This window comes from Manis javanica, chromosome 12, assembly GCF_040802235.1.
Source record: "Manis javanica isolate MJ-LG chromosome 12, MJ_LKY, whole genome shotgun sequence".
Classification (NCBI taxonomy): Eukaryota; Metazoa; Chordata; class Mammalia; order Pholidota; family Manidae; genus Manis; species Manis javanica.
Window position 1 is genome coordinate 1,761,203 of NC_133167.1, and position 25,764 is coordinate 1,786,966.

Genomic DNA, 25,764 nt, shown 5'->3' on the forward strand with positions numbered 1-25,764 from the left:
TGAGCTGAGAGGCAGGGCGCCTGGTTGGGGTGCTGGTCTGGCTCCAGAGCCCAGGCTCTCACACAGAGGCTCTCCTCGTCTTCCGTTAGGCAGGACACCACAGCAAGCGTGTGTCTGCATGCGTGTCATGTCATTAGGCCTGGATGGGAAGCTGGCAGAGGGACCCCATTGCACAGGACCCCTGGTGGCGGTCTCGCTGAACCCCACGACTGGGCATTTCCCATTGACAGGGGCAAGCCCGGGGTGGAGGTGCGAGCTGTCACGGGCATGCTGGGCCGGGGCAGCCGAGGAGGGAAGGGCTGTCATTCGGCTTCGAGGCTGCAGCTTCTTCCCCTGGCAGGGGCTGTATGCTGGTGGCCTGTCTCCTTGGCCATCAGATGCCCTCGGTGCCATAACAGCCACCTCACTTCTTTTCATCCTCCTCCCCTACTGGCCGTATTTCCCACTCGGAAGCCACAGCCTGGGGTGCAAGCTGTCCCACAGGCTTTGGGCCAAACAGAAAATACTGAAGAGGCCCAGGCCTTCTCTAGGAGCAGCTCGCAGGGGGACCCTGACTGGAGGGGCGTTTATTGCACCCCCGCAGTGTTCCCCTGTGCTCTGAAATCTCCAATCCCCGGGCCTCCCTGGGGCCGAGCAGAGCAAGTGGTGTGGTTGAGCTCTAGGCAGAGGGTGCTGTGTATTCCAGAGACTCCCAGCCCCATGCCAGGACCCACAGGCTGCCGCTCATCAGTATAGCCTTGAAGCTGGGGTGGGTGTAAAGTGTGAGCCCACCACTGGAGATCCTCAGGGCACTTGCCTTGCGACCCTGTCCCCAACTTGAGCTTTGCTGTACGTGATTCTCCAGTCAGCTGCCCATCCATCAAATGGCTCGGATGTTTCAGATCCGCTGTCCCCATTTGAACTGCTCCTCACCTTCACTGGGAGCCAACCATATATAAAACACCGTGGGCAATGGGGCTTAGTAGTGTGACAATGACATGTCATATGCATAGATCACTACGATTGAAGGTTCAAAAGAATTGATTCCATAAGAGGGGAAATGCACAGGTTTTTCATGGGGGGGGAGGGCGGGTATCCCAGGTATCTGGGTGCAGGCAGTAGACCCAAGCCTTCCAGAGTTGGGAGCTGGGTGCAGAGGCCAGGAAGGGGCTGCCTACAGGCCCATGAGCAAGGGGCTTCAGAGCCAAGGCCAGCACCTGTCATGGCTGGTGGAACCCATTGAGTGGGTCCTGACAACCTTGAAACTAAGAAGAATATAAAAGAACAAATTGCAAGAAAGATAAGTTATTGTTGTTAAAACTTTTGATTCCAGGGTATCTATGCGGGTGTGGACTATGTCTCCACATACAAATACAGACTGTGGGTCATGGTCAAAGGGTTTTCAAGCTGCTCTGTTGGAAAAATTGCCTTGGCAAGAGCATTGTAAACAGATGAGGAAAGAGGGAAGGATGGGGTGGGAGGCCAGGGAAGGTGGGGGATCCCCGAGTAAGTGTCTGAGCAACAGTGAGGAGGCCCAGACCAGGGGTTCACTGAGGTCTTCCGTATCTTTTGTTAGATTTATTCCTGGTGTTTGATACTTTTTAATGCTATTGTAATTGCTATCTATTAGTCATTTTTATTTCTATTTGTTTCTGGTACACACACCGAAGTACAACAGGTTTTTGTGTATGATCCTTGACTGACCTTGCTGAAGTCTAGTACTATCTGTAAATTCTTTTGCAGTTTCTGCAAGCTGATTGCAAATGTAGACAGTTTTATTTTTCCCTTCCGTTTCTTATTTCTTTTTCCTTCCTTCACACAGTAGCTAGGGACACTGGTACAGCTGGCCTGGGGGCATCCTTGCCTGGTCATGGATCTTAAAGGGAGACCCTTCACCATGTCACTGTTGATGGCGGTGTTTGCTGTAGGTCTTCTGATTTTGTAAGGACTCCTTGCGAACAGGGTTGTGGCTCTCTGTTCCTAGTTTCCTGTGAGGGTTTTTTTTCCCCCCAATGAATATGTTGAATTTTATCAAATATTTCTTTGGTCTCTGTTGAGATGACAGATTTTCTTCTTTATTTTATTGATGGTTAATTACTCTTACTGATTTTTCTTTTAACATTAAAGCAACCTTTTCATTTCTGAACTGAACCCATGTTGACCACGATGCAGTATCCCCTCCATACGTCATTGGATTCAGTTTGCTGATATTTTACGAGTTTTGCTTTTGTGTTACTGATTAAGTTTGACTTGCAGTTATTTATTTATTTCTCTTGTCAATTTTTGGTATCAAGGTAATGCTGTCTCATGGAAGTGTTGAGGAGTATTCTCTGGATGACTCTGTGTGACACTGGAATTATTTCTTAATTGAAAGTCTTGATAGAAATTTCCAGTGAAGTCATCTATGTCTGCAGATTCCTCTGTGAGACAGTTTTAAATTCCAGGTTATATTTTTTTTAAAGTTTCTTGGACTATTCAACCTGTATTTATCTTCTGATGTCAGTTTTGGTATGTTGGTATTTTTTGTTCTTTTTAGCATTTTTTCTATTTTATAAATATTTGCATAAAGATTCTCATAAGAGTCTCCTGTTTTTGTCCTCCTAATGATTGCGGGACCAATTACGGAGTTTCTTCGCATAGGTACTGCTGACATTCTGGGCCAGCTAATTGTTTTGAGGTGCTGACCCCCACATTTTAGGATGTTCAGTGGTGTGTCTGGAATCTACCCACTTGATGCCCGTAGCATTCCCCTTTCCCAGCTGTGACAGTCAAAATCTTTTTCATTCTCATTTGCATGAGAGGTCTTTCCATTTTTTTAGTCTTCTGAAAGAACCAAGTTGTGGTTTTAACTGTTTATATCTCTTTTCTCTTTCATTAATTTTTGCTTTTATTATTTACTTTGAGTTTAGTTTGCTGTTCTTTTCCAAACCCTTGAAATGGAATCCTAGTTCACGCAATCTTACGACCATTTTCCTCTCGGCATATTTTCCGTTTTTCTGGTGGTTCTCTGTAGCGAGACTAGGCCGGGTCACCTATTTCACCTTTACCTTACCCTTGTGTTTCTTAAGAAGCATGTTTATCCATCAGATATTGATGTTCAGAGTATACTGGGTCAAAAATCAGAATCCCTTCCTGTGTGGATTAAGGAAGCGAGGAGTCGCCCAAGTTGGTTGGCAGTGCGTCCGGGGAGCTAGTCCATCTGAAATGGAATTAGCAGCTCACTTGTTAAAGGGGTTACTAGAAGGTTCAGTCTGTTATTTACCCAAGGAGTTGTTTGAATAGTTAATGTGGCGTGCAGTGGCAGGTTCATGTGAGAACAGGTATTTGTTTGGGGGACACCTGGACAGTTTCAGTTTCTTCTTTCTTAGCCTGTTCTGTGAAGATACGTGGTCTGCTTGGTAGCAGATCTGCATTGCATACAAATGAAGCGGTAAAATTAGCCTTATGAATGTTTTGAGGTCAAACAGCTTCTAGGCACTGTGGATTGGGTAGGGATTTGGAAGTGAATATTTTAAATCTGAAGGACCTGGGGCGACTTTTTTCCTATCTGTTTCCCCCTATGTAGCATGATATACCCAGCTGTCCAATCCAGTCTTTGCTGTTGCTGAACTAGTCATTGTTGTTGTAGGGTCACAGATGCAGAAACTCACAAGATTTTGTCCCTAGTGGGAACTCACGATCTCATGGCAGAGGCAGAGATGTCTTAGGATGTCAGTACTGTCAGAGCCCTTCCGGATCATGTCCTCACCTGAGGAGAATGCGTGGGGTGAGGCCGGAGCTTTCTGGAAGGATCAGCCTTGGTCCTGGGTCCGGTTCTCTGAGGATAGTCTAACGTCACCCAGTTTTTTCTTTCTAACATGTGTTCTTCTGAGTGTATTTTCCCAGCAGAGGATTTTAAAAAAGCAATCCTAACTTTCTCCTTAGTCAAAACTACTAAAAAACACACACACACACATATACTCACATGCAAAGTCAAACCTCCCCAGAAGTAAACTCTGGAATTCATTCTTGGATTTATTTCTCTCCTGCCTTAAAAAAGAAAAAGCCTCCAAGGAACCCACCCCACTTGCTGGCTTTCTGCTCCTCAGTGAACTTATCTCTGTGACTGACTTTCTGGAAATCTGGTCCAAACTCTGAAAAGCAGCTGGAACGCACCTGAGCCGCTCAGCGCAAACTGCAAAGTGACGGCATTGCTGTGGAAAACAGACGCTGTTTACAGTCAAATAAAAGACAAACATAATATTTGTATTAATAGAGAGCCTTTGCAAAAAGTATTTGCATAAAGTGCTCTATCCTTTTCCAAGAACTGGTTACTTTTAACTAATTTCTGAGTGTAACAAAGCATGAGCAATCTTTGGCTGATTGTTTCTCACAAAGAGGTGGCTCTTGCACAGGGGTGGGTGATTTCAGAAAAGGGCCCTCTGACAGGCACGTGTGATGTCAAGTGGAACACTGCACTGATTGCTGTCAGTCATACTTGTGGTAGGCTTTTTGTTGAAAGTGGGCTTGATAAGCTATTACCCCATTCTTGGTGGTCCCGGACTGCTTCTGCAAAGAGCTCCGCAACCTGTGCCATATCCAGCAGCCGCCGCCTCTACCGTGAGGACAGGTGGAGCCCTGGGTGGTGCTGGGAGCTTGGGTGCCTGTGCGCTGAGTGTCACAGACAGCTGTGCTGCACTCCACCACTGAGGGCTGCCTACGGGCACGGAGAGAGGAGAAATGGGGGTGTGTCAGTGAGAAGCACAGCACCAAAGTACAGGCCACGAGTCCTGTTTAATCCCTCAAAATGAACTACTGATTTGCTCATGAATTGCCAGCTGTTAAAGTGAAGAGGAAATTTTGTTTTTAGGATTTACATTATTCATAAGAGGAAACAACCGTGTGTTCTAGACAGTGACTCTGAAACACACACACACACAGAAGTTGGAGGCATCAGTGTCACACATCATGAAAGCAAGTCTCAAACTGTGGAACTCTGTATCCACCTAGCCGTTGACCAGCACGTCCCTCAGCACCTGACCTTCCTGCTGCCTCTAGCGTCCTGCTCTGCTCCGGATATGACTGTCTTCTTTTGGCCCAGTCCTTTAGTTGCTAATTCAGCAATAGTTTCTGAGTGTGAAACACTCGATTTTTTCTGTCAGAAAAATGTCTTCTTTTCCTCCCTTTTTCTTGAATGATAGTTTAGGTGGGTTTAGAATTGTAGGCACCATGCATTTCACTCAGCAGTTTGAAGATGTACTGCCTTTAATTTTTTGGTTGCTATTGAAAAGTTACTTTTCAGTCCAGCTGTTGTTTGTTCTTAGGTCATCTGCTCTCTGCCTTGGTGCTTTTATGATCTTGCTCCATGTCTGATGGATATTCTGATACTTGGTTGCCGAGTCTTGCTGTGGATTGTACTTGTTCTGCTTTGAATCTTAAATCTAAGGACTCTTATTGTTGGTGGACAGCTGCATGTGGGGAGGTCCCTCCCTGCACACTGGGTGAAACGTCAACCTGGGTGGGGGAGAATTGTTGACTCTGAACAAGAGAGATTTCTCAAGCAGGTCAGACGATTGTAGGTATGGAAGGAATTCATTAGAGCGAGAGTAGCAGGGAATGGCAGCAGCCATGCAGGCAGCAGAGAGCAAGGAAGAGCAGCGGGAGGGAAGGGGCGGTCATTGAACTCCTGCTCGGCATGGGGCAGATCCCCTGCCAACTCCTGAAGCCAGGGTCGCCTGTGTCCAGTGTCCACTCGGATCTACATGGTGTGGGAACTAAGCCCCTACCACCCCAGATATGCGGGGAGCCATTGAGCACTGGGTGGAGTGAGATTATGTTCTGGGAACTTCCCAAAGACAAAGAGATGTTCAGGCAGGCTTCTAAAGAGCACGACCGTGCAGCTGCGGTCCTGCCCGGGTCACCCAGGGGACTTGCAAGCCCAAATCAGAGATCTCGGTAGCCCTTCCCTACTTGTCTAAAGTAGGACAGAGACAGAGTGAAGACTTGTGCCTAAGTCTAGAAAATAGAATGAAACAGCAAAGTAATAAAGATGCTTAGTACTGAAAGAGGGCAGAGACAAATACAGTAAGTTGAGCACCAAGAAGTCTTTATTTAAGGCAAAAGTACACACTTGAAGAAAGGGGAGTGTGGGCAACCTGAGAGGAGGAGGAGGTGCACTTAAGGGCTTAGGATTCTGTCTTTTAAGGATTTCAAGAATGGGGCAAAGGGCATGGGGCTGGTGTAGGCTTGACATGTGGTCTCATGATGTCTCTCCGGTGACAGACATTATGTCACCATCCACAGTCAGTCCTCTAGATATTCTGTGAGATAAACTTAACACAAGGAATTTATTGACCCTGTTCTTCTCCAAGATAGTGGTGACCCTCAAGCACTGGGAACATATCCGTGAGGACTACTTGCTCCACCCTAAGACAGGGTGGGTCATCGTCTGATTACCAAAGAACATGGTAGGGATCTTACCTCCGAACTCCCTGATTTTTAAAATGGAATCTTGGCCTTAAGATGGAGCCCCTCCTAGTCTTACTACACTGTTTATATCTTGGCATTTTTCATCATGGGCAGGAAAAAAATAATAATGCTTGTCCCATGTCCCTCCTGCCCACTTCATTTTGTACCTGGAATTCTGGAATATTCTCATTCATTATGTGTTGGGATATTACCTTTTCTGCATTTCCTCCTTTCTTTCCGCTGGAAATTCATAGTAGGTCTATGTTGGTTACTTATCTAGGTCTGTCATCCCATTAGTTATTTCTGTCTTTAGCTATATTTAATGTTTTTTTTTTTAACTTTCTATTGGTCTCATTTTCCAGGGTTTCTCTCTTTCATTATAGTTTATTTTCAGTGCCTTAATTTAAAAAACACGTATGTTTTATAGTCTCTTCCATATTGTTTTAGTGTTTGGGTACTTTGGAGTCATGTCTGTTTTGTTGGGTTGGCTGGTTGCTTCCATGTGCCATTTGTAATTTTCAGTTTTCATTATAAACTCATCTTCAGCAGGAGGGTTTTTCTGGTGCCGCCTTCTTTGCCTCCCTCCATTTCTTCCTTCTTCAGGGGTCTCCTGCACCCTGGATTGTGGCTCTGTCCGAAGAGAGCCGCTGTTCTCCGCTTTCCCGGGGCTTGGGCGTTTCCAGGTTCTGGACTAGTTTTTACCGTTATTTCTAGACCTAGGACTTCAGAAATGCCCAAATGATGAGTCTGGAGTGGCCCCCACATGGGTCTAGGTGTGGGGTCCTGTGCCCACAGGGGACTCCCTGACCTAGCAGGTGCACCTGTCCAGTCCCTTTCCATAAACTGGATGGCCCTTCTCAAGCTCCATCCTCACGCAGGTGTCTTACTTTTGGATCTCCTTCTGGGACAAGCTCGTGGCCTCGCCACCTGCCTACCCCTGGGGCCAGCCAGCCCTGGTGACTCTGTGGCCCCAGAGACAAGCAGCTGGGTCTTAGTGCACTTTCCCAGAGCTGTTGCCTTGGCTTCTCCCTGCTCGTACCTGGGACCTTCCCTTTCTGTTGAGCTCAAGTCTGCGTGTGAAATTGGGGCAGGATTTTATTCTGTTTTGAAGTCACATTTCTATTTTCTTGTAGTGGGAGGTGGGGGGTGCTCATTTATTAAGTCTAGCAGGGTTCTGGAACCTCAAGTTCTGGCTAACGTTGTTTTCTGTTCAACTATGTATTTTGGACACTAGCAGGATCTGTGTCTTCCAAAGTGTGAAATTGGTTTTCACCACACATGTCCCCGTTAATTCCGAGCATCAGCCAAGCAGCACAGACGCGGCTGTGATCGTTTTCTAGTTCCCCTTTTTCTGTAGTTGAGTTAAAGGCTCGCCCTTCTTTCCGGTGGCGTGCGGTTATTTAAATACTGGATCAGCCATCACTGAGTCCCACCTCAGGGTTCCCATTTTAATTTCAGATTGCCTTCGTGCCCAAGTAGTTGGGCATAATCTGCCTCTACATGTATAACCAAAGAGATCGGTTACAGATTGAAAAGGCTGCTTTTTTGTTTTGGTATAATCTCTACAAATTTCCTTTGTTTGTCCCATGACTCTGGGTATTGTCACAAACTAATACAGTAAGTGGTGTGTGATTTTTCATGAGTTGAGTGTTGAATAACTTGAATCTGTTCCAGGAAACATAGTGCCCTGTGAGAGGGTGAAGACACGTCGTCAGCTCCGTGTGATCCACTAAGGGGGTAAGCTTTTGGGGTGGAAATGCACACGAGGTGCCTGCTCTGCCTTCTGGCTGCCCAGTGTGCAACATGCGTGCTGGGAAGGGCCTGTCCAGGTGGAGCCTGCACCCCCGAGGCCCGCTGGCGGGCTCTTCCTTGTGCAGCCACAGGTGAGTGAGGCATTAACTGGGTTTGCTGGGAGAGGACAGTCCGGACGGTAAGTGTGCGTTCACAGGCTGGAAGAGGGAGGAGATTTTATCCCTACTTTTCTTAATTAAAATATTACTGCATTACAAAACATGGAGATGAGAGATTCTAATCTAGAAATGTGGATATATCTGTTTTTGGACCATGATGCTTTCAACATTTGGAAAGGTCATTGTAAAAGCCGTTCTGAACATGTTGGCTCTTTGGAAATAGTGTGCCGCTCTTCCGCCTGGCGTGTCCTCTGGAGGGAAAGGGGGCTGGCCCATCCTCTAGGGCCTTCCGAAGGGCAGGAGAGGCGTTTCTGCTGCAAAAGCTGCCTTACCGTTCCATTCCGGCCCCTGCACCGTTTGATTTTCCTCTTGATTACTGCTGAAACTCGGCAAATAACCACCCCTCAGATGGCAGTGACAGAAGACCTCCCCCCCACAGTGCTCGTGTCCATGGTGCCCCGGGGCTGCTGTTTCTGAGCCTGTCTGGCCAGCAAGGTGGCAGGCAGGGTGGCTTCCTCAAGGAGCTTAATCTTTTCCTCTCTGTCCTTTGAGGCAAAGAGCATCATTTCCCCCATTGTACAGATGTGGAAAATGGGGCCCAGACTGATGAGGTCATTTGTTGAGGTCAGGGGCACCTTGGGGTGGACCTGGGCATTGGCGCACAGCCAGAGCCTCAGCACCAACTGCTGAAGGCACCCGGACCCCTCTGGGTCACGCAGAAACCAGGCTGGAAGAACGGAAGGACAGAAATGCCTATCCTGCCACCAACTCTATTTGCCACTGTTAATGTCTAACAGCAAATCGCTGCTCCTGTCAGTAGCTCTATTTTTGGAAGATTAACACAGAACAGGATACAGTTCAATGACTGTATTTTTAGAAACTGAAGTTTGTGTTGTATAAAAACAGTTATAAAAGGAATAATGATAAGGTTTAGTCAGTCTGATTTGGGGGAAGTTGTGATCTATAGAGCACATCCATGTTGTATGTAACACGACCGTCACAGCGCTTTCCACCCATTGTGTAGCGGCTCCTCCGAGGGCCCGGGAGAGTGAGCTCTGACGGAGGGGCTGTGCGGTGTCACTCCTGAATTAAGGAGCGTGGTGAGTTTGTCTTGAGCACCCATTTACACCCTGGAGTAACTGGTGGTCTCATGCCTGGCCGAGCCTGTTCCAGGCTATCAGGAAGCACATGTGGGCGCACATGGAGGTGGGGGTGCGGGGGGAGTGCGGTCAGAGCTACGCACCCAGGCTGGGAGACCGGAAATCTGTCCGCAGATCAGCTGAGTGCTAACAGCTCAGCATTTGGGCAGTGTGATTGGCATGTCCCCTCTTTATTTTTCTTTAATTGTTTTAAGAAGTTTAGCAAATAGATAAAAATTTTTTAAATGTGCCTCATATTATTAGGTAGTGTAGAAATTAAAGAAAATAAAACTTCTTGAAATGGTTTAAACCTTCTGATCCAGAAACCACTCTTGTTAAAAGCCTGTCCTCCATTCAGCCTGGCAGTCCCCAGCCCCCACAGGTGAGCAGTTTTCTTTCTCAGGTCACACAGACACGAGTCCCTAATTCATTGTCACCCTCTCAGGTCTGGCAGGAGGGCCTGTGGCCTGTGGGCGCAGCTCCAGCCTTGGAGGCCAGGGTGCTGAGGGCAAAGTGGCATGCTTGCTGCCTGCCACCCCAGCCTGGGGCCCCTGAGGGCGGCCTCCGCTCCCCAGCTGATGCCCGGACAGGGATAGAGGCACTCAGCTCCTGCTCGTTGCAGTGTTTGTCAGAGGTGTGAAATTAAACCAGGGCATTTGATTTGGTCAGGGGACATCTGTGCTTGCTAATGGTGACCTGGTCACACCTTCAGGAGGTGACAAGCACCTGGGCTGTCTTGCAGAGGAGGCCACTTCTGAAACAAAGGCCTGCCCCCGGGATGCCGTGTGTCACAAAGGGGAAATAATCTGTGCTGGGGCGGAGGACACGGGAGCCAGCGTGGAGCGACCAGCAGATAAATGATGCAGAGCTTAGCTTATTTTATGAACTTTATTTCGGGGTGGGATACTTCTGGGTGGGGTGTGTACCATTTGATATTAGTTTCCTTTTGTTTTTAGCAGCTCAGTTAAAGAAATTACAAGTATCTCAGAAAACAGGCGCCCCCCTGACACTGGGGGGAGAGTGGCTGGCAGGATCAGGGCAGTGTAAAGGATGCCAGGAGGCTGGGCGGGCAGCCTGCGCCTATAAACCAGCAAAAGAGTGCGATCGGAAAATCTAAAACATGTCAACTTGAATTTTGAACTAGAACCCCTAAACATTTTGGTGTATTTTTCCCATGGAGAAATTCAGAAGGAAACAATCAGAGGAGGTTTAGAAGTTCTGTTTGTTCTTAAAACTGAAGAGCAGGTCTCAGAATTGACCAGTTCAGCGAACTTGCGTTCTTGATTTTCCAGCGTTCTCTCCAGCAAGCCCGACTGCACCCGCCACCCTTCCTTTGTCTTCTGTTCCCCCATCAGTGGCCTTGTCTCATAACATCTCATCCATCTGAAAATCTTGGTGAATTAACCTTCAGATTATATTCCGTATCAACCCACTTCTCCCAGCAGCTTGCCCTGCCCTCCCATTGCCCCTGGTTACTGTCGTGCTCAGCAGTGGAGACGAGCCTTTAAAGCAAGTCAAAGCCTAAGTCCCATCCTGACTGTCCGTCCTCCCTCCCAGCCTCACCCGACCCTGTGCGAAACCCACCCACTCGGTCCATCTCAGGGCTTCTGTGCCCACTGCCCCCTTCCCCAGGGCACGCTTCCTTGGGCACAGCTCGCGTGGCTCCTCACACATCATGCAGGTGTCTGCTCCAGTGCCATCGCCTCACGGGAGCCCTCTGACCACTTTATCTGGAGGAACGGCCTCAGCCGCAGGCCGCCTGTGTGAGTTTTGTCTCCAGCACGTGACAGCACGCACCGTCTGCCCCTGTGTGTGTCCTCATCTCTTCCCCGGCAGAAGGCTGGGGTGCGGGACTCAGTGCTGTCCGAGGCTGTGCCCCAGATCGTGACAGTCTCTGGGGAACCAGCTCAGGGGCACTGGGTGGGTGGGTGGAGGAGTGAGTAAATGAGGTCACGTGGGCCTCGACCCTGGGGTGGGCGTGGAGAACAGCAGCGCCAGCCCAGCCTCGACCAAGACAGCCTCGCCTCAGTTTCTTTGCCTGTAAGATGGGGTGATTAGTGGCATCTATGCCATTCATGCCCTAGCTGAGGACCAGTCAAGCCAAAATGTGGATGAAGCACTTAGGTGCCCGCTCCACAGTGAGTACCTGGCATGAGCTAGTGGCCACTTCTGACTCAGAATGCAAATGAACTGTATTGTTACTGTTGCTCAGTTCTAGCAAGATCTGGAAAGAACAATAGTTCAGAAAGACAGAATGTGCTTTCAGGGAATTGAAGCGAATGTTCTCCTACAAATGCTCGAGGAGAAAGTCTTTCAGCCCAGTTGCCTGTTGGCTGTTGCCACCCCACCCTGGCAGCAGACCTTCACTGCAGGGTCCTCGGGGCCTGCGCCCCCCGGGCGGCTGCTGTGGGGCTTAGCCCCCAGGGCTGGTAGGCCCTCCATAGCCAGAGTTTACGGGTGCTGCCCTCACTTTGGAATGTTGCATTAAAGGAAGAAGGGCAAAGGGCCCTTTTTCTACACAAAGAACGGGAAATGCATTCAAGGCCTTTGCATCTGGGGAAAGGGTGAGCAGGGCCCATGGCTGTTTTCCACCTTGTCTGGCCCTCCTGGGGTGCATTCCCCTTAAACACATGCCAGCCCCACAGTTAATGTGCCTGCATGGACTTTCTCCAAATGTCCAGTTTTGGTTTACTGTTTTGAATTGATGACTCATTTCTCACGAGCTGCTTATTAATATGTACCTATTTTCCGGCTTCCTGTCACTTAACCAGACGCTTTTCAGCTAATTTTTAATGCTCAGCTGTGTGGACAGCATACTGGGAGGATGGCTCATCCATCAAGTGGTTTTTGGTTGCTGACTCATATTTTCAAAAGCCACTTTTCCCTGATCAGATGCCTTGGTACCGGGTGGGGTGCATGGCCTGTGTGCGGAAGGCCTGGCATGAACGTCCGAGGTTCAGGTGTAACGGGAGGAGCATGTGTTCTTGTATATTGTATACATTATTTTACCTACTCTCTGCACCCCTCCATCACCACTCAACAGCCCTTCTAAGTAACATGCCTACTACCAAGGCTGTATGTGGGGTGGAAGCGAGGCGTCTCTGACCCCAAATGCCACGGAGCCCCCAGGACACGGCCTCCTCCCACACCCCCCTCTGTCCGGGTGAGGGCTTCCATTTAGATGTGACGCTTGTTCATTAGACTGCTCAGCCATTCAGAGGTGTTCAGAAAATAGAACACCTGCAGAAAAGCAACAGTGGTCATTTCAGCCGAAACAGGTGTTCCTTTGGGTTTTCTCGGACGTGCCGGCTGGTCTGAGTCATCAGGAGAAGCATGGCTCTTTACAGGTGGACGTCAGACCTGTTCTAGTGTTTCTGAGACCTGAGCACCTCGCTGTCGCCAGCCTCTCCTGAGGAAGCCTGCCCCGTGGACTGTTTCGCGTCAGTCCTCGGGGCCAGTGCGGGCTGTGTGTGCCCTTCGGCGCCGCCGCCTTGTGACCTCTGGTGTTTTCTTTCTTGCACAGCCTGGGAGGAATGTGTGCGCTCTATGCCGAGGCTGTTTTCCCTGCCTGCGCCTCCAGCGTTCAGAACAGCTTCGCGGTGACTCACCCAGTTATGTCCCCCCCGCAGGGCAGATGGACATCCTCTCCAGAGCAGCGAGGGATCTATTTTCAAAGGCGGGCCAGGACGTTTTCTCCTGATTTTCTAAATCGCTTATGAGCGGCTGAGCCGGGCCGGGCTCCCTGGCGGGGAGCAGCTGAGCCTGCCGGCTGGGTGCCATCTCACTGGGGGAGTGGGGTTGGGCTGAGCCTGAGGCCCATCTGGGAGAGTGGCGGACACACTTCCCCCAGGAGACGGTCCTCTAAGCAGGGACCTGGCTGAGCAGGGCACAGCTGGCTCCGTCTGCCCTTCCAGGCCCTGCTGCCTGCGCGCAGCGTGACCCACAGCTCTGGGCCTGCTCGCTCGGTCAGCCTTGTGCAGGCCCGGGCCCTGTGGGGACGGGGCAGACTCCACTCGGCCTGACAGCTCTTCTCAGCACTCCCACCCGCAGCTTATGGTCAGAGCCCCTGTGTTCCACCCTTGTGACCAAGGCCCAGTTTTGTGGATCACATCTCAGGTGTGGCTAGTGGCATTTGTCCACTTTAGAATTTCCCCAAAGAACATTCCCTAATAACAGGCTGTGGCGTTTCCGTCAGTGTTCGCGCTCTGTCTTGTCTCCTCCATGCGTGGCCCCATCTCTGCCTGGTATCCAAGCGCCTGGGGCCAGGGACGCTTGGCCTGATCTGCCCTGGCTGAGGCTGCAGTGTCAGAAAGTGAACCTTGCCGGGCCCATGAGGGAACCCGGGCGAGGGCGCGTTGCCACAGACCCCTGCCCCCAGCGGCCCGGACCTGCCCTGCTGAGGTCAGCTTGGCATAGGCAAGGCCTTGTGTCCTGTTCCTTGTTGCATGTCAGGTGCCCAGGCCTGTTTGTTGGGCTGAATGTTAGCTGGGAGGGCTTGCTTGCTTGCCCAGCTAGGGGGGCTGCTAAGAAACTGCAGGTAGTTAGGGGTGTTAGTGACAGAACTAGTTAGACCGATGATCTAGAGGGTGTTAAGCCGAAGAGTGGGGGCTTGTCTTCATTCTTGGCATTGCTTGAAAAACTTTAAGACGGGAATTTCAAACAGGTACGAAAAAAGAGAGACCTGGATGCATAGAGTGGGCGCCTGTGCCTGTCTCCAGCCACAGAACTCAGAGCTTCTGGGCTGTGTCCGCCTCATCAGCCACTCCCCAACCTTTATGTCCTGGAGAGTTTAAAACAAACCCCAGTGTTTTCCCATAAATACTTGAGTGTGTGTTTCTAACAGATTCAGTCCCCTTATCACACTAACAAGATGAATAATAATTCCCAGACATCATCTTTTCCCCAAGCTCTGTCAGTTTTTACTGGCCGTGTTTTTATAGCCCTTTGTTCAAGTCAGAGTGCTGGCATTGAGGCTGGTCGAGGTGGCCAAGTCTGTCCCCCTCGGCCACTCCTATTCCCAGGAAGGAGCTGGGCCCTCGTCCTGGGACCTCCCCGTTCTGCACCTGACTGGTCATAGCCTCCGGGCATCTTTGAACATGTGTCTTTAAACTTATTTACTACGAACTGGTACCCTGGGCTCGGCTTGGTTTTCAGGGGAGGGGCAGGAATACTTCAAAGATGAGCCTTGACCTTTTAAAGTCTGCTGATTTTCCTGGAGGAAGAAAGGTTGCCTAGGAAAAAGTATCTGTCTTCCTTTTTCATTTTCTCTAGGGAACCACATAGGCTGTGCCGGCCGCGCCTCAGGAACCCGCAGCACTCACTCAGGTTTGACCCATACTGACGGTCAGACGCAGCTGGGTCACGGGGCTTGGTGCCTTGCAGCGGCTCGCACGGCGAGGAGAAATGCTTGTGGACTTGGGTGCTGGGGACTGTTAGGGCTCACGGGGCAGGCACCAGTTCGGTCTCCCTGGGTTTGGGGGGCATTTGTGTGGGTGCGGGTGTCACTGGGCCTCAGAGCTGCCGGATGCCTGGGGAGCGGGGAGTGGGGGCCAAGGCCTGATGGGGGTGGGAGTCAGAGGCCCGTAGGATGTTGGGGTCAGGGAAGGGCCCGGGGGAACTAGAGTGTTTTGGAATCATTTCCATCCCTAAGCTGCGATTTCAGTCTGTGTCTCCTTTTATAATTTAAATAAATGTGGGGGTCAAATTTCCAGTAAAGTAACTCCACCAGTTGGGTGCAGGGAAATAAATGCTGGCTTCAGGGTGATGGGGAGTCGCGCCCCTTCAGCCAACTCCCTTGCTGTGTGATCACACCCCCCACAGCCACCAGGGGGTGCTGGGCACGAACACCTGTTGCAGCCGCCGCCTCTGGCTAGGCCTTTGAGCGGGTGGGCAATCCTTCCACCTCCATCTTTCACCAGAGGAGAGCCCTGTGGAATTTTTGTCCTAGAAAGGATAACCTGTTTTGTTTAAACTGGTGTCCTGCACAGCAACACAGATACCCCCGAGCTTAGGAACCTGGCATTTCTCCTTCAGTCAGTGTCTAAGGTTGCAGGGTCTCTGGGTCAGCACCTGCCGCCTGTCCGCGGAGCTAGGCGCTGCCCACCTCCCAGGGCCTCCATTTCTAGAACTTCGTGGCTCCAGATGAGGGGGCCGGGAAGAGCTAGGATGCCCCCTCGTCAGGTGAGGCCCTGGTCCTGACACCCCGTGTCATGTCCGCTCCAGCTCAAGGCCACCCCCATGGGCAGAAGGCCCACCCCCGCATCCTGGAAGCCGGGCCACTCGCCCCCCAGGGCCTCCTCACAGCATCCCCAGAGCAGTAAGCAGTCCCTGCGGCAGAGCAAGAGTCCCGACTTACACTGCAGAGCTCGGCCCTCTGCCAGGGAGGACCTCCCTCCTTTGTGAGTGTGCACGCGGGTGAGTCTCTGTGAGGTTTGAGTCCACAGCAGATTGGCAGGTGGGGAGGAATGCTATTATTCTTATGTCCAGAAAATACGCTAACTCATTGCCGGGCCTTGGGTCGCCCTGGAGATACAGAATTCATTCTCACACAGATATTCCAGATAGGCCTGTTGCTGTCCTCTCCTCTGAGATGCCCAGTGAGTCTGAGAAATGCACAGCGGGCACCCAGGGTCACAGCAGGGGTGTAGGCAGAGCAGCCCAGGCCAAGCTGGCCCTCCCTGAGCACCAGCAGCACTTCTGGTAGCTTCTGGCCTCACCCTGCCTGTCTGCACATTGATTCCTGCCCTCTCCATGGGGACCCAGGCTGCCCACTGTCTCTGGGGTCCCAGCTGCCTCCTGCGGGTACACACATATTGACTCTGGACCCGCACACATATTGGGAAGCTCATGTGGTTTTCACCAGTGTGGACTGCCCATGGTAGCTTTCTACCGAGATGTCCTGTAGAAAGGGAAGTAAAGTAGCACCTTTACGCTGGAGACCGGCAAACCCAGGTCAGCCCAGCACTCAAGGTCAGCCATGGCAGTGGTGTGTCCCACTGGTCGGGTGACACGTGGTGAGCACAGCGCAGCCCCTTCCCAGCCCTCCTGGAGCCATCACCCCAGTCCGGCCACAAGAAAACAGCAAATTTCAGCTGAGGGACAGTCAGCAGCATACCTGACGTTCTTCCTCCAAATGGCCAAGGTCATCAGAATCAGGCAAGTCTGGGAACTGTCACAGCCCAGAGGCGCCTCAGGAGACCTAACACCCTAGCCATGGAGGGTCCTGGGTGGGGTCCTGGAGTACAGAAAAGGGCAGCAAGGAAAAACAGGGACAATCTGGATCATCGTGGACTTCAGCAAATGAACCTTAGACACCCCATCCTGATGTAAGGTGCCGGTGCTAGGGAAGCACATGCAGAGAGGTGAGAATCCTCTGTGCTATTTAAAATCTTTCTGTGATTCCACAACTGTTCAAAATAAAAAGTATGTAAAAACTAAAAATGGGTAGGAAAATTGGCTGGAATGAAGACTTTGAGTGATTACTGCTGCCAAATACCCAGGATTTCACAGCCATGTGTCTGGAAACCAGCTCTGTTGGAATTTGGGATGCATGTATTGCTGTGATACAAAGGGGGTGGTGTGCAGCTCCACCACCCCCGTCACACTGATTCACCTACATTAAACCTGCCTCATTGTGCACATCTCAGAATATTAATCTATGCAGTCATTCTGTGACCATGACAGGATGGGATGTGGGACTAAGGCTGATATGTGGCGCTAGGTCTCCTGCTCTTTGGAATCACATGTGCTAGGGACTTCAGCACTGACTTGATCCCTTAATGCCTCTATGACTTTGTTCATTTCTTTGCTTCAGAACTCATGGACCTAGTCTGTTCATCCCAGGGATGCAAAGTCGGTTTGACATGAGAAAAGGAATTTCACCCCATTTCCAAGTGGAAGGAGAAATTATCTAACAATATGAACTGATACAGGAAAATATTATAAAATTAAGTGCACATGTACAACTTTTAAATAGTCTTGGCAAACCAGGAGTAGAGGAGAACTTCCTAACCTAATAGTATCATCTGTCAGAAACCTATAGCCAGCATCATACTTACTGGTGAAGTATTAAAAACATTCCCAATAAGATCAGAAACAAGCCCAGCGTGTCCTCAGGCACATTTCTATGCAGTTGTGTACTGTAGGTCCCAACCAACAGCATAAGGCAAGAAAAAGTAGTAAAAAGCACGAGATCTGGAAAGGAAGAGCGCTCGGCCATTATTGTAGGTGACATGATTCTGCATGTAGAACATTCAAGATCATTTCAAATAAATGATCAGAATGAACATGAGTTTAGCAAGATGCTAGGATACAAAACCAAAAGAATTGTTTTTTATATACCACCAAATAAAAATTGGAATGTAAAATACCATATATAATATCTTACTTGAAGTATCAAATACCTAGCAATAGATTTAGAGACGTTTAAGGTCTCTGCACTCAAAATTCTAAAACATTTTGAGGGAAATGAAGTGATACTCCATGTTCATGGATTGGAAGATGTAATATTAAGATTCTGTTTCCCCAGGTTCCAGACGCAGTGCAGTCCCACGCAGAGCTGCTTTTGTCTGTTTTTTGGTGGAATTAACAAGCTGCTTCTAAAGGTTGTATGGTAGAGTCAAGGACCGATACTGTCCAAGTTGAATCTGAAGAAGGTAGGGGTTCTTGCCTTATCAGATATTAAGAATTGTTGTACAGTTACGGTAATTGTATAACTGTTGGGTAGGTAATAAAAAAATTGGCCAATTGGACAGAGATTTGGCTTGTAACTGGCAAAAAATATTTTTTTAAACCCTACCTTATACCTTATACAAAAATCAATACCAGAGAGCTGAGAGGCTTCCACTTAAAGAGAGAACCACAAAACTTGCAGATGAGAATATGATAAAGTATTTTTCCAGGTGGGGGAGAATGTCTTAAACTTGACCCAAAAAAGAAAGATTGGTGTGACAAAGAAAGCTAGTCCCTGAGATGGAATCTTTATAACTGGTAGAGGATCACCCATCAGAACTTGTAAAGAATTCCTATGGATCAGTAAGAAAAGGGCAACCCATTCAATTTTTTGAAAAAAGGGTAAAAGGCTTGAATTCAGAATAGCCAGTAACCATGTGAATAGATGCTCAGTGTCACTGGTCCTCAGGAAAGGGCAAATTTAACCTTAATGAGATGCTGATCCCTCAGTCAGGGTGGGTCTGGGTGGCGCTTGGGGGGCCGGAGGCTAGTTTGGGCAGGAAGGTCACACAGCCCCCCTCACTAGGTAACCTGTGTTGGGCATTTCACGTACTGTCTTTATTGGTCCAAGAAACGTATTTTCTTGCCTGGCCGTGAAGTGCAGACCCTCCTCGGTTATGTCAGGCCAGGGACTGAACCTTTCTGTCCGGCATCTTAAGGTGTTTTTGCTCCTCTGTCCTGTTCGTCGTGCTGGTGTTGTTGGAATTGCTTCCGTATCTGCCAGGCCCGCTGGTGACGCTTTGGTGGGGGCAGAGGGGGCAGCTGTGCGTCCTCCCTGTGTGGCTCCCGAGCCATGCGGCCCTGGGGCTCTGTCTCTGCCATGCTGGAATTTTCCAGTGGGTTCCATAGAAGCCTCTGTGAACTCCGGAAGGGGAAACGAAAGCACATTGTGGTTATAATTCATGCCCTCCTTCACTTTTCAGGTCCAAATTTCCAAAATTTCTAGAAAACTGAAAAGAATATGTTCTTACCAAAGGGCAGCATCTTACGGCGTCCAACTAGTTCACAGACATGGCTGCTTGCTTTCTGATGCCTGAGCGGACACTCCCCAGCCTAGCACCTGGACATTTGGTGGATGAGCGGACTCAGCTAACCATACAGTCACTTAGTACCCATGGGCGGCATGTTTGAATGCACCAGTAATGACCTATCTAACTTACTGTCTGGATTGATTGCATGGAGATTCAATGCGTCTTCCCACTTTAGTGTGGATAAAAGTGTGTATGCATCATTTGTGCAAATGGGTTTGGAGTGGTTAGATCTTCAGGGCTGGGGGCAGTCACAAGCAGACCGATCCCAGACTTGAGGAAGGGTCTTGACTTCACCATAAGCCGGACGCCGGCCCCAGCACTGCTGTGGACGTCCTGGAAGCAGGGGTTTTTCTCATTAGTAAAATGAGGAAACTGCTAGCTTCTGGGTTTGTGAACTGTTTCCAGTTTTAGAGCTTCTGCTCGAAATGGAACCTAAGGGTGGGCATGGAGGAGAGGGCCACGGAAGGCACTTCGGGGGATGTGAATCGGATGGTGGGAGCCAGGAAGAGTGAGCCGTGCACCTTGCTCCTGATCCCTGCCAGTTGGAAAGTTGCAGTGGATTCAGATTTCAGAAGTGCCTTCTGATGTTTCTGAAAGTGCTCACAGTGAGATTTGAATTTTTAAAGATACGTATATACTATTATGAGTTTTTCATTTTTGAAAATGAAAGTTTCATTTATGGTTGAAATAAATTTCATTTGTTTATTTTCAGGAAAAAGGTGTAAGAATACTTCCATTACTGTCTGGAGGTCCCTTTCTGAGTGGCAGGAAGGCGTTGTATGGCATTAGGCTTACAGTTGCAGTCAGGCCGTCAGAGGTGGCCCTGCTCCTGAAAAAAGCCCTTGGTGCAGATCGTCAGGATGGGTGTTGGGGCCTAGGGTCTGCTTCCGAGGCCTAACTGCAGCCTGCCTGTTCCTCTCTGGGCTCAGGGAACTGCATTGCTCTGATCCTAGAATATGCCTTGTGTCTTCTTGGAACTATTTTGATACCTTAAAGTTGCCAGAATTGGGGCGGGCTGCTGCTTTGGGAGAGGAGACCGTGGGCACCTGCGTTTGATTCTCTGGGCTGGGCCCGAGCGGCTGAAGCTGCAGGGGACAGCAGAGCGGCCTTGTCCCTCGCCATGGGGGAGGTGAGCGAGGCTCATGCGGGCCCACAATGGTGGCACCTTAGAGGGCCTCACCCCTTCCCTCACTTCCTGGAGAGGGTCTTTAGATCCCCAGAATATGCTTTTGGAAATCCTCATGGTCATTGTTTTTGTCTGTGGAGTTTGAACATTTCCAGAGACACGTGGGGTACGTAATGCTAAACTTGAAGGCTACTCAAGGTGGTGTCTGTTTTGGGTAAAAAGCAAGGTTTTCTTATATCAGTAGGCCTGATGTTACTTAACCTATTCTGTCTCGATTTGGAAGTCCACCTGAGGGAGCTGATGGCTGCTCTGCGGGCCCGGCGATGCCTCCCTTAAGTCAGTGGAGAGAAACCCCACCACGTCAGCATCTGTGATGACGCGCCTGTCACCGCAGGCGTTCACACCACTTGTCAGAGGCTAATTTTAAACCAAAAGTGTGATTCCTGGAAGTTCTGCCAAAGTTTTCCTTCTTCTTGATTGGAGAGAAAATGGAAAATCTGAGGCAATCTAAATGTAGCCCACTCTGGTGTGGGGGGAGGGCAGGCTCCAGCTCCGTCTTCAGAGAGCCCTGAAGGGGTAGGGTTGTCATGAGTGCCATTGGGAGGTGGAGTTAAATGGGAAGGCCCCTTAAATTGTAAATACCTGGCCAGGTATTCTCCTGAGCACTTTCTGGGTATCTCGGAGTCCCTGCATGTGCACAGCATACCCTGTGGTTTACTAATGCCCCCCAGGGCTGTGCTTCCCTAGCATCCAGGCCATTTGTCAGGGTTGGGAAGAGGATGGGCAGCTTCTGTTCTCACTGTCTTTGTGCTTGTGGTCTCTGCAGAAAAGCTGACTTCCTATAAACACAAGTAGGTGTGATGTGGTCGCTCAGCAAGAGTGAGCCCGACTGGCCAAGCCAGATGCCCTAAGGCCAGAGACTTGCATTTGCTGTATTTCAGTTGGGGTCTGTTTGGGTTATTCTACAAAGGGTCTTTCCTTTTCTGATTTGCTAAATGAATAGCCTGTGATGGAATTAGAGTTGCTCTTTAAAAGCAAGGATGCGCACGCGTTCTCATCGTTTGCTAGGAGCTGCTCCTCGTGGACTCTTGAGTGTTTTCATTGACATACCAGCAGTTTCTGAAGCCAAATGCTTTCTCTGTCCTCCAGATGGACTTTCTGGCCGAGACCAGCCCGTGGAGCTGCTAAACCCGGCCCGCGTGAACCACATGCCCAGCACAGGTAAGCCAGTTCGCCCAGCCTGCCGGGCACCACCACAGGCTTCTCGAGGCCCTGCTTTTCAGGTGAACATGGAGAGAAAGGGGTGGGTTATCAGGTCCTTTGAAGTTGGGTGTTCTCTTCCGGGGTAGAACAGGCTGTCTGTTTTGGAAATGAACTGGATGTTGGCTCGATGCTATTCATGTAGTGGGGGAAATGCCAGTCCCATCTACCTGAGCACTGGGGTGCTCTCCCCAAAGGTACACACGGCTAGCTAGGTGAGCTCCAGGCCCTCATCCCTGTAAGTCCACAGGAAAGAGGTCCCAGCCTGAACTGGGGCCCGGAGTTCCCTGCCGTGGCAGGACCAGCCTCGGGTAGGTCATACTCTGTCCGGCCCCAGGCTTTCCTTGGTAAACTGAGTCAATGACGTTGTCTCCTAAGTGCCTCTCGATTGTCTGATTGACCAAAAGGCATCAACTGTGATTATAAATCTCTTATTCCTTGTATGATATTTCTAAATACTCCGCTTAAAGCAGCGTTTTCCAAATCTAGGCTGTAAATAGCCTTTACTCTTCCTTTTCTGTAAAGCATCTTCCTGGACTTCATCTCAGAGCCTGAGCACCCTTGGTGCTTTGAGGCCACTAGGCCTTACTGAGGATAAATGTACCCCCGAATGCCTAGGGTGTAAGGGAACTGTGGCCACCACCCCACAAGGTTCTCAGCAGCCTCTTGAGGGCAGCAGGATGGGGCCCTTGCTCTCCTGTCACCTGAAGGCCTCTGTTTCTGTGGTCTTCCCTTTGTAGCGCCTCCTGGACCCCAGCCTTCCCGTGGCCCGCTGTGCCTGCTCCCCGCGGGCAGGGCTGGCCGGAAAGGAGAGGTATGCCTGCCTCTGCCTGGCCTCCGTCAGACCTGCACATTGCCTCCCCTTCCCCGTGCCTCCCACCTCCCCTCAAAAAGGAGGCTGAAAGTGTCAAAGGACAGTTTCTTACTCTGCATAGTGATTCCTGAAGTCTGCCAGGGATGTTCTTGGCATTTCCCCAGGCACAAAGGTCTGGTGGTTTCTCCGCAGCGCTTCCAGAAGGCGCTCCGGCCCCTCCCTCTGTCCTCATGCCTCCTGCCCCTCCACAGCCTCCCTTCCCGGCTTTCCTTCTCCCAGAGGTGGGCTTTCACAAGGTGGATGAAGATGCTCGGTGTTTATTTCCATCTGCCTAAACAATGCTGATTGCCCCTTCTCCTTTGAGTTCATTTATTTTTGTTTAAAAACAGAGTCCTTGTGTACATTTAAGACAATTTCCTATGGCTCAGTGAGGTGTGGGACAGAAGAGGAGATTTTTCAGATAGCTTGACAGGCCATGAAAAGGGTGTAAATATGTGTTGTTTCCCAGTGAACCAGAAAGAGGAGTGCTCTTTGCAGAGTGGGAAGCTCACTGCGCAGTGGAGAGCTGGTGAGCAGCTCCTGGGTCAGTGTGGGCAGGGCAGCCTGGAGTCCTGGCGACCGGCTTACCGCCCGACCTTGGGCAAGTGGCTCGGTGTCTGTTTTGTGTTCTCACTTCCTATTGGTGGTCATCCCTTCTCTGCGGGGTGCTTCTAGAGATCAAACACACGTCTGATTTGCAGGAGTCCCAGGGAAACACCGCCTCGTCCTGTTGACAGGACCTGCAGACCGCATGTGGCGTGGCGGCCGCTCTGGTTCAGGATCCTAGGAGACGGTCCCTGCGGTGCCCCTGACCTTCTCTGGGAGAACCATCTGACACTAGCAGTGGTGTGGCGGGGAGGGTGCCCCATGACATCGAAGCAAGTCGTTTGACCTCCTTGTAGTAGAGTTCCCGTGGGTCAGAGTTCAACCACAGCGCAGCCCTTTTGGTGGGGTCGCATTTTTTCTGTATTTCTGGTGGTCAGTGTTCACAGCATGATTCTCAGCCAGTGTGGAAGCAGCACCCACTGCAGCAGGTGCAGAAGAGAGGACACAGGCTGGTCGTCCTGTGTGCCAGGAAGCCTGCCACGGAGCTGCCCCAGAAGCTGTCCCAGGGCACGATGCGCCCTGAAACTCAAGCCCCTGTATCATGCTCTACAAAGAAATATTAACCTCAGGTTATGTAATGACTTGAAAATGGATATGAAAATTTCTTTAAATCTGCATTTTTATGATATGAGAGTAGAAACATTTTCAGATGTAATTTCATGTCAATCCCAGTTTGCTCTTGCATTTTCCAACAATCAGCTTTAATCTTAAGTACTCTTTTGACATTTGGCAGTATGAAAACTAAAACAAACTGATACCTGTATAATTTGCAAGAATTACCCCGACGCTCACCGTGGGAGCTCGGCCCCTTGAACACACAGCTTTTACTTTGAGTAGGAAAAGTGCCCAATTGTGCCCCCCACCCCCACCCCTACAATGACCTCATCCTATTTCTCGGCTGTTCCTGGTTGTGAAAGGTGGCATGCGCAGCACAAATTTTTTCTGATAATGGTTCTCTTTAAATGCAGGTAGTCTTTATAAAGTCTTCAAATAAAAACACACTATTCATACCTTTTATTCATGTGCCATCTAGAATTAAGACTTGAGATAATTCATGCAAGAATATCTCTTTATTTGAAAAGTCAGTATCAGAAGGAAAAAGCTAAAATGCTATTTATTTTGGGTTAATTCTGATTTCTTCACCTTCCCCTTTAACTTCTCATGTGTAAACACATCTTTCCTTCTTTTGGTATTTCTTTTTTTCTTGTTTTAAACATCTTAATTGTAAAATAATTCCAACATAAAAGAGAGAAAATGGAGCCATTCACCTACCGTAAGGCAGAAGGGTGTTCTCCTGGTGTTACTCATTGTTACAAGGAGTTGTTTTTTGGAGGTGGAATGGCAGCGTCATGGATGAGGACTTGGGGTGCAGAGACAGGGTGGTGTCGTGGTGGGAGCATGTGGGTGGCAATTTGAGGACAGAAGAGAAGGTGAGTGATGGTCACTACGGTGCACTGTCCTGGGTGGCACATTCCCCTTGGCTTGTAGGGAACTTGAAAAACAGTTAAGTCATTCATTTCTGAGTCATTTTGTAACTTTAAAAAAGTAATAGACTTTGTCCTGATTTTAAATGGATGTATGTTTATAGAAAAGTTACTGTACGAATATATTGGGTGTTGGCTTCCAGCACTACGCTTGCATGGTGCATGCTGGACACTGTGGACGCCCATCAGCCTGAATCAAGTGGAAGGGCCAAGGAGATGCCTCAGTTGTCCAGGAGCAAAGGGGGAGGAAAGCAAAACCTGGAAGACAGCAGGGTATGAACGTCCTGACCATGTGTTCAGCACTCCCTGCGAGCCAGCCAGCATGCCGAGGGGCGTGCCTCCGTCACTGCAGCTTCTCGTCACAGTGACCGAGCACCTTTGTACCTGACCACTGTCCCACAGAGGGAAGTGGGGTCCTCAGAGGCACGGCCGCTTTCCCAGGGTCACCCTGCACATAAGCCATGGTGCAGGGACCCGTCTCTGCTCTCTGGCTGTGCTCCTGGGGTCAGGACGGCCACGGAGGATGCAGTGAGCTTCTGTACTGGAGGGACCTTGGGTGACTGATGCGGGCAGGGTGCTGACAGGGGACGGTGCTGTGCTAAAGGAAAGCATCTTTTGCAGGTTCCCCAGATATGAAATGTGGCCCCCATTGCCCTTTGTACATGGACCCTTCTGAACAAGCTTTTCTGTGAAGAGTTAGGGAGGTTTGTTTTCAAGGTTATTTAACAGAAATGTAATTTTTGAAAGGAAATGCAGGACTCTTGAAGAAACTAGACTTTCTGTAGAGAACTTATCCAAACTTATAAAAAAGTGAGGTTTGGCTTTAGCCATGGATTCCCAGATCTTAAAGGGTGTTTGACACCAGACTGTCAAAAGGGTCATTGAATTTCCTGATCCCTCCTCTTGAACTTCGGAGCGGGAACTGTTTGAGGCGGGCTGATGCCTGGAGCCGAGTTGCCTCCCCGGCAGGCCGTGCTGTTCTGTTTGCCTTGGTGAGAGGAAAAGTGAGAGGAGAACACGTGTGACGTCAGGGAGGGAAGCCCGCCTCCCTGGCACAGGGAGCTATTAATTACCATACAAAGTGATGCCCCGGTAACCACACCTTCTCCATGATGCGCCTCCCAGGGTGCTCATCACAGGCTTCCTTGTAACCCGGCCTCTGAGTTTTAGGTGGGGTACAATCCCACCCTGGGGGACTC

At 49.8% G+C, this 25,764-nt stretch overlaps 1 protein-coding gene across 24 annotated transcripts in view; it reads left to right on the forward strand.

The window, feature by feature from the left end:
• Positions 1-25,764, forward strand: part of HDAC4 (histone deacetylase 4) — a 281,717-nt gene that overhangs the window by 112,714 nt on the left and 143,239 nt on the right. For 20 of the 24 annotated variants that reach the window (XM_073217864.1, XM_073217865.1, XM_073217880.1 and 17 more), the window contains one exon: positions 21,512-21,583. The exons of 1 other annotated variant lie outside the window; for it this stretch is intronic. In XM_073217864.1, the coding sequence (XP_073073965.1) occupies positions 21,512-21,583 (72 nt within the window). Of the gene's footprint in view, positions 1-8,212; positions 8,310-21,511; positions 21,584-25,764 lie in introns of those variants that run through there. 3 more of the 24 variants (XM_073217876.1, XM_073217877.1, XM_073217879.1) reach the window with 2 other exon arrangements.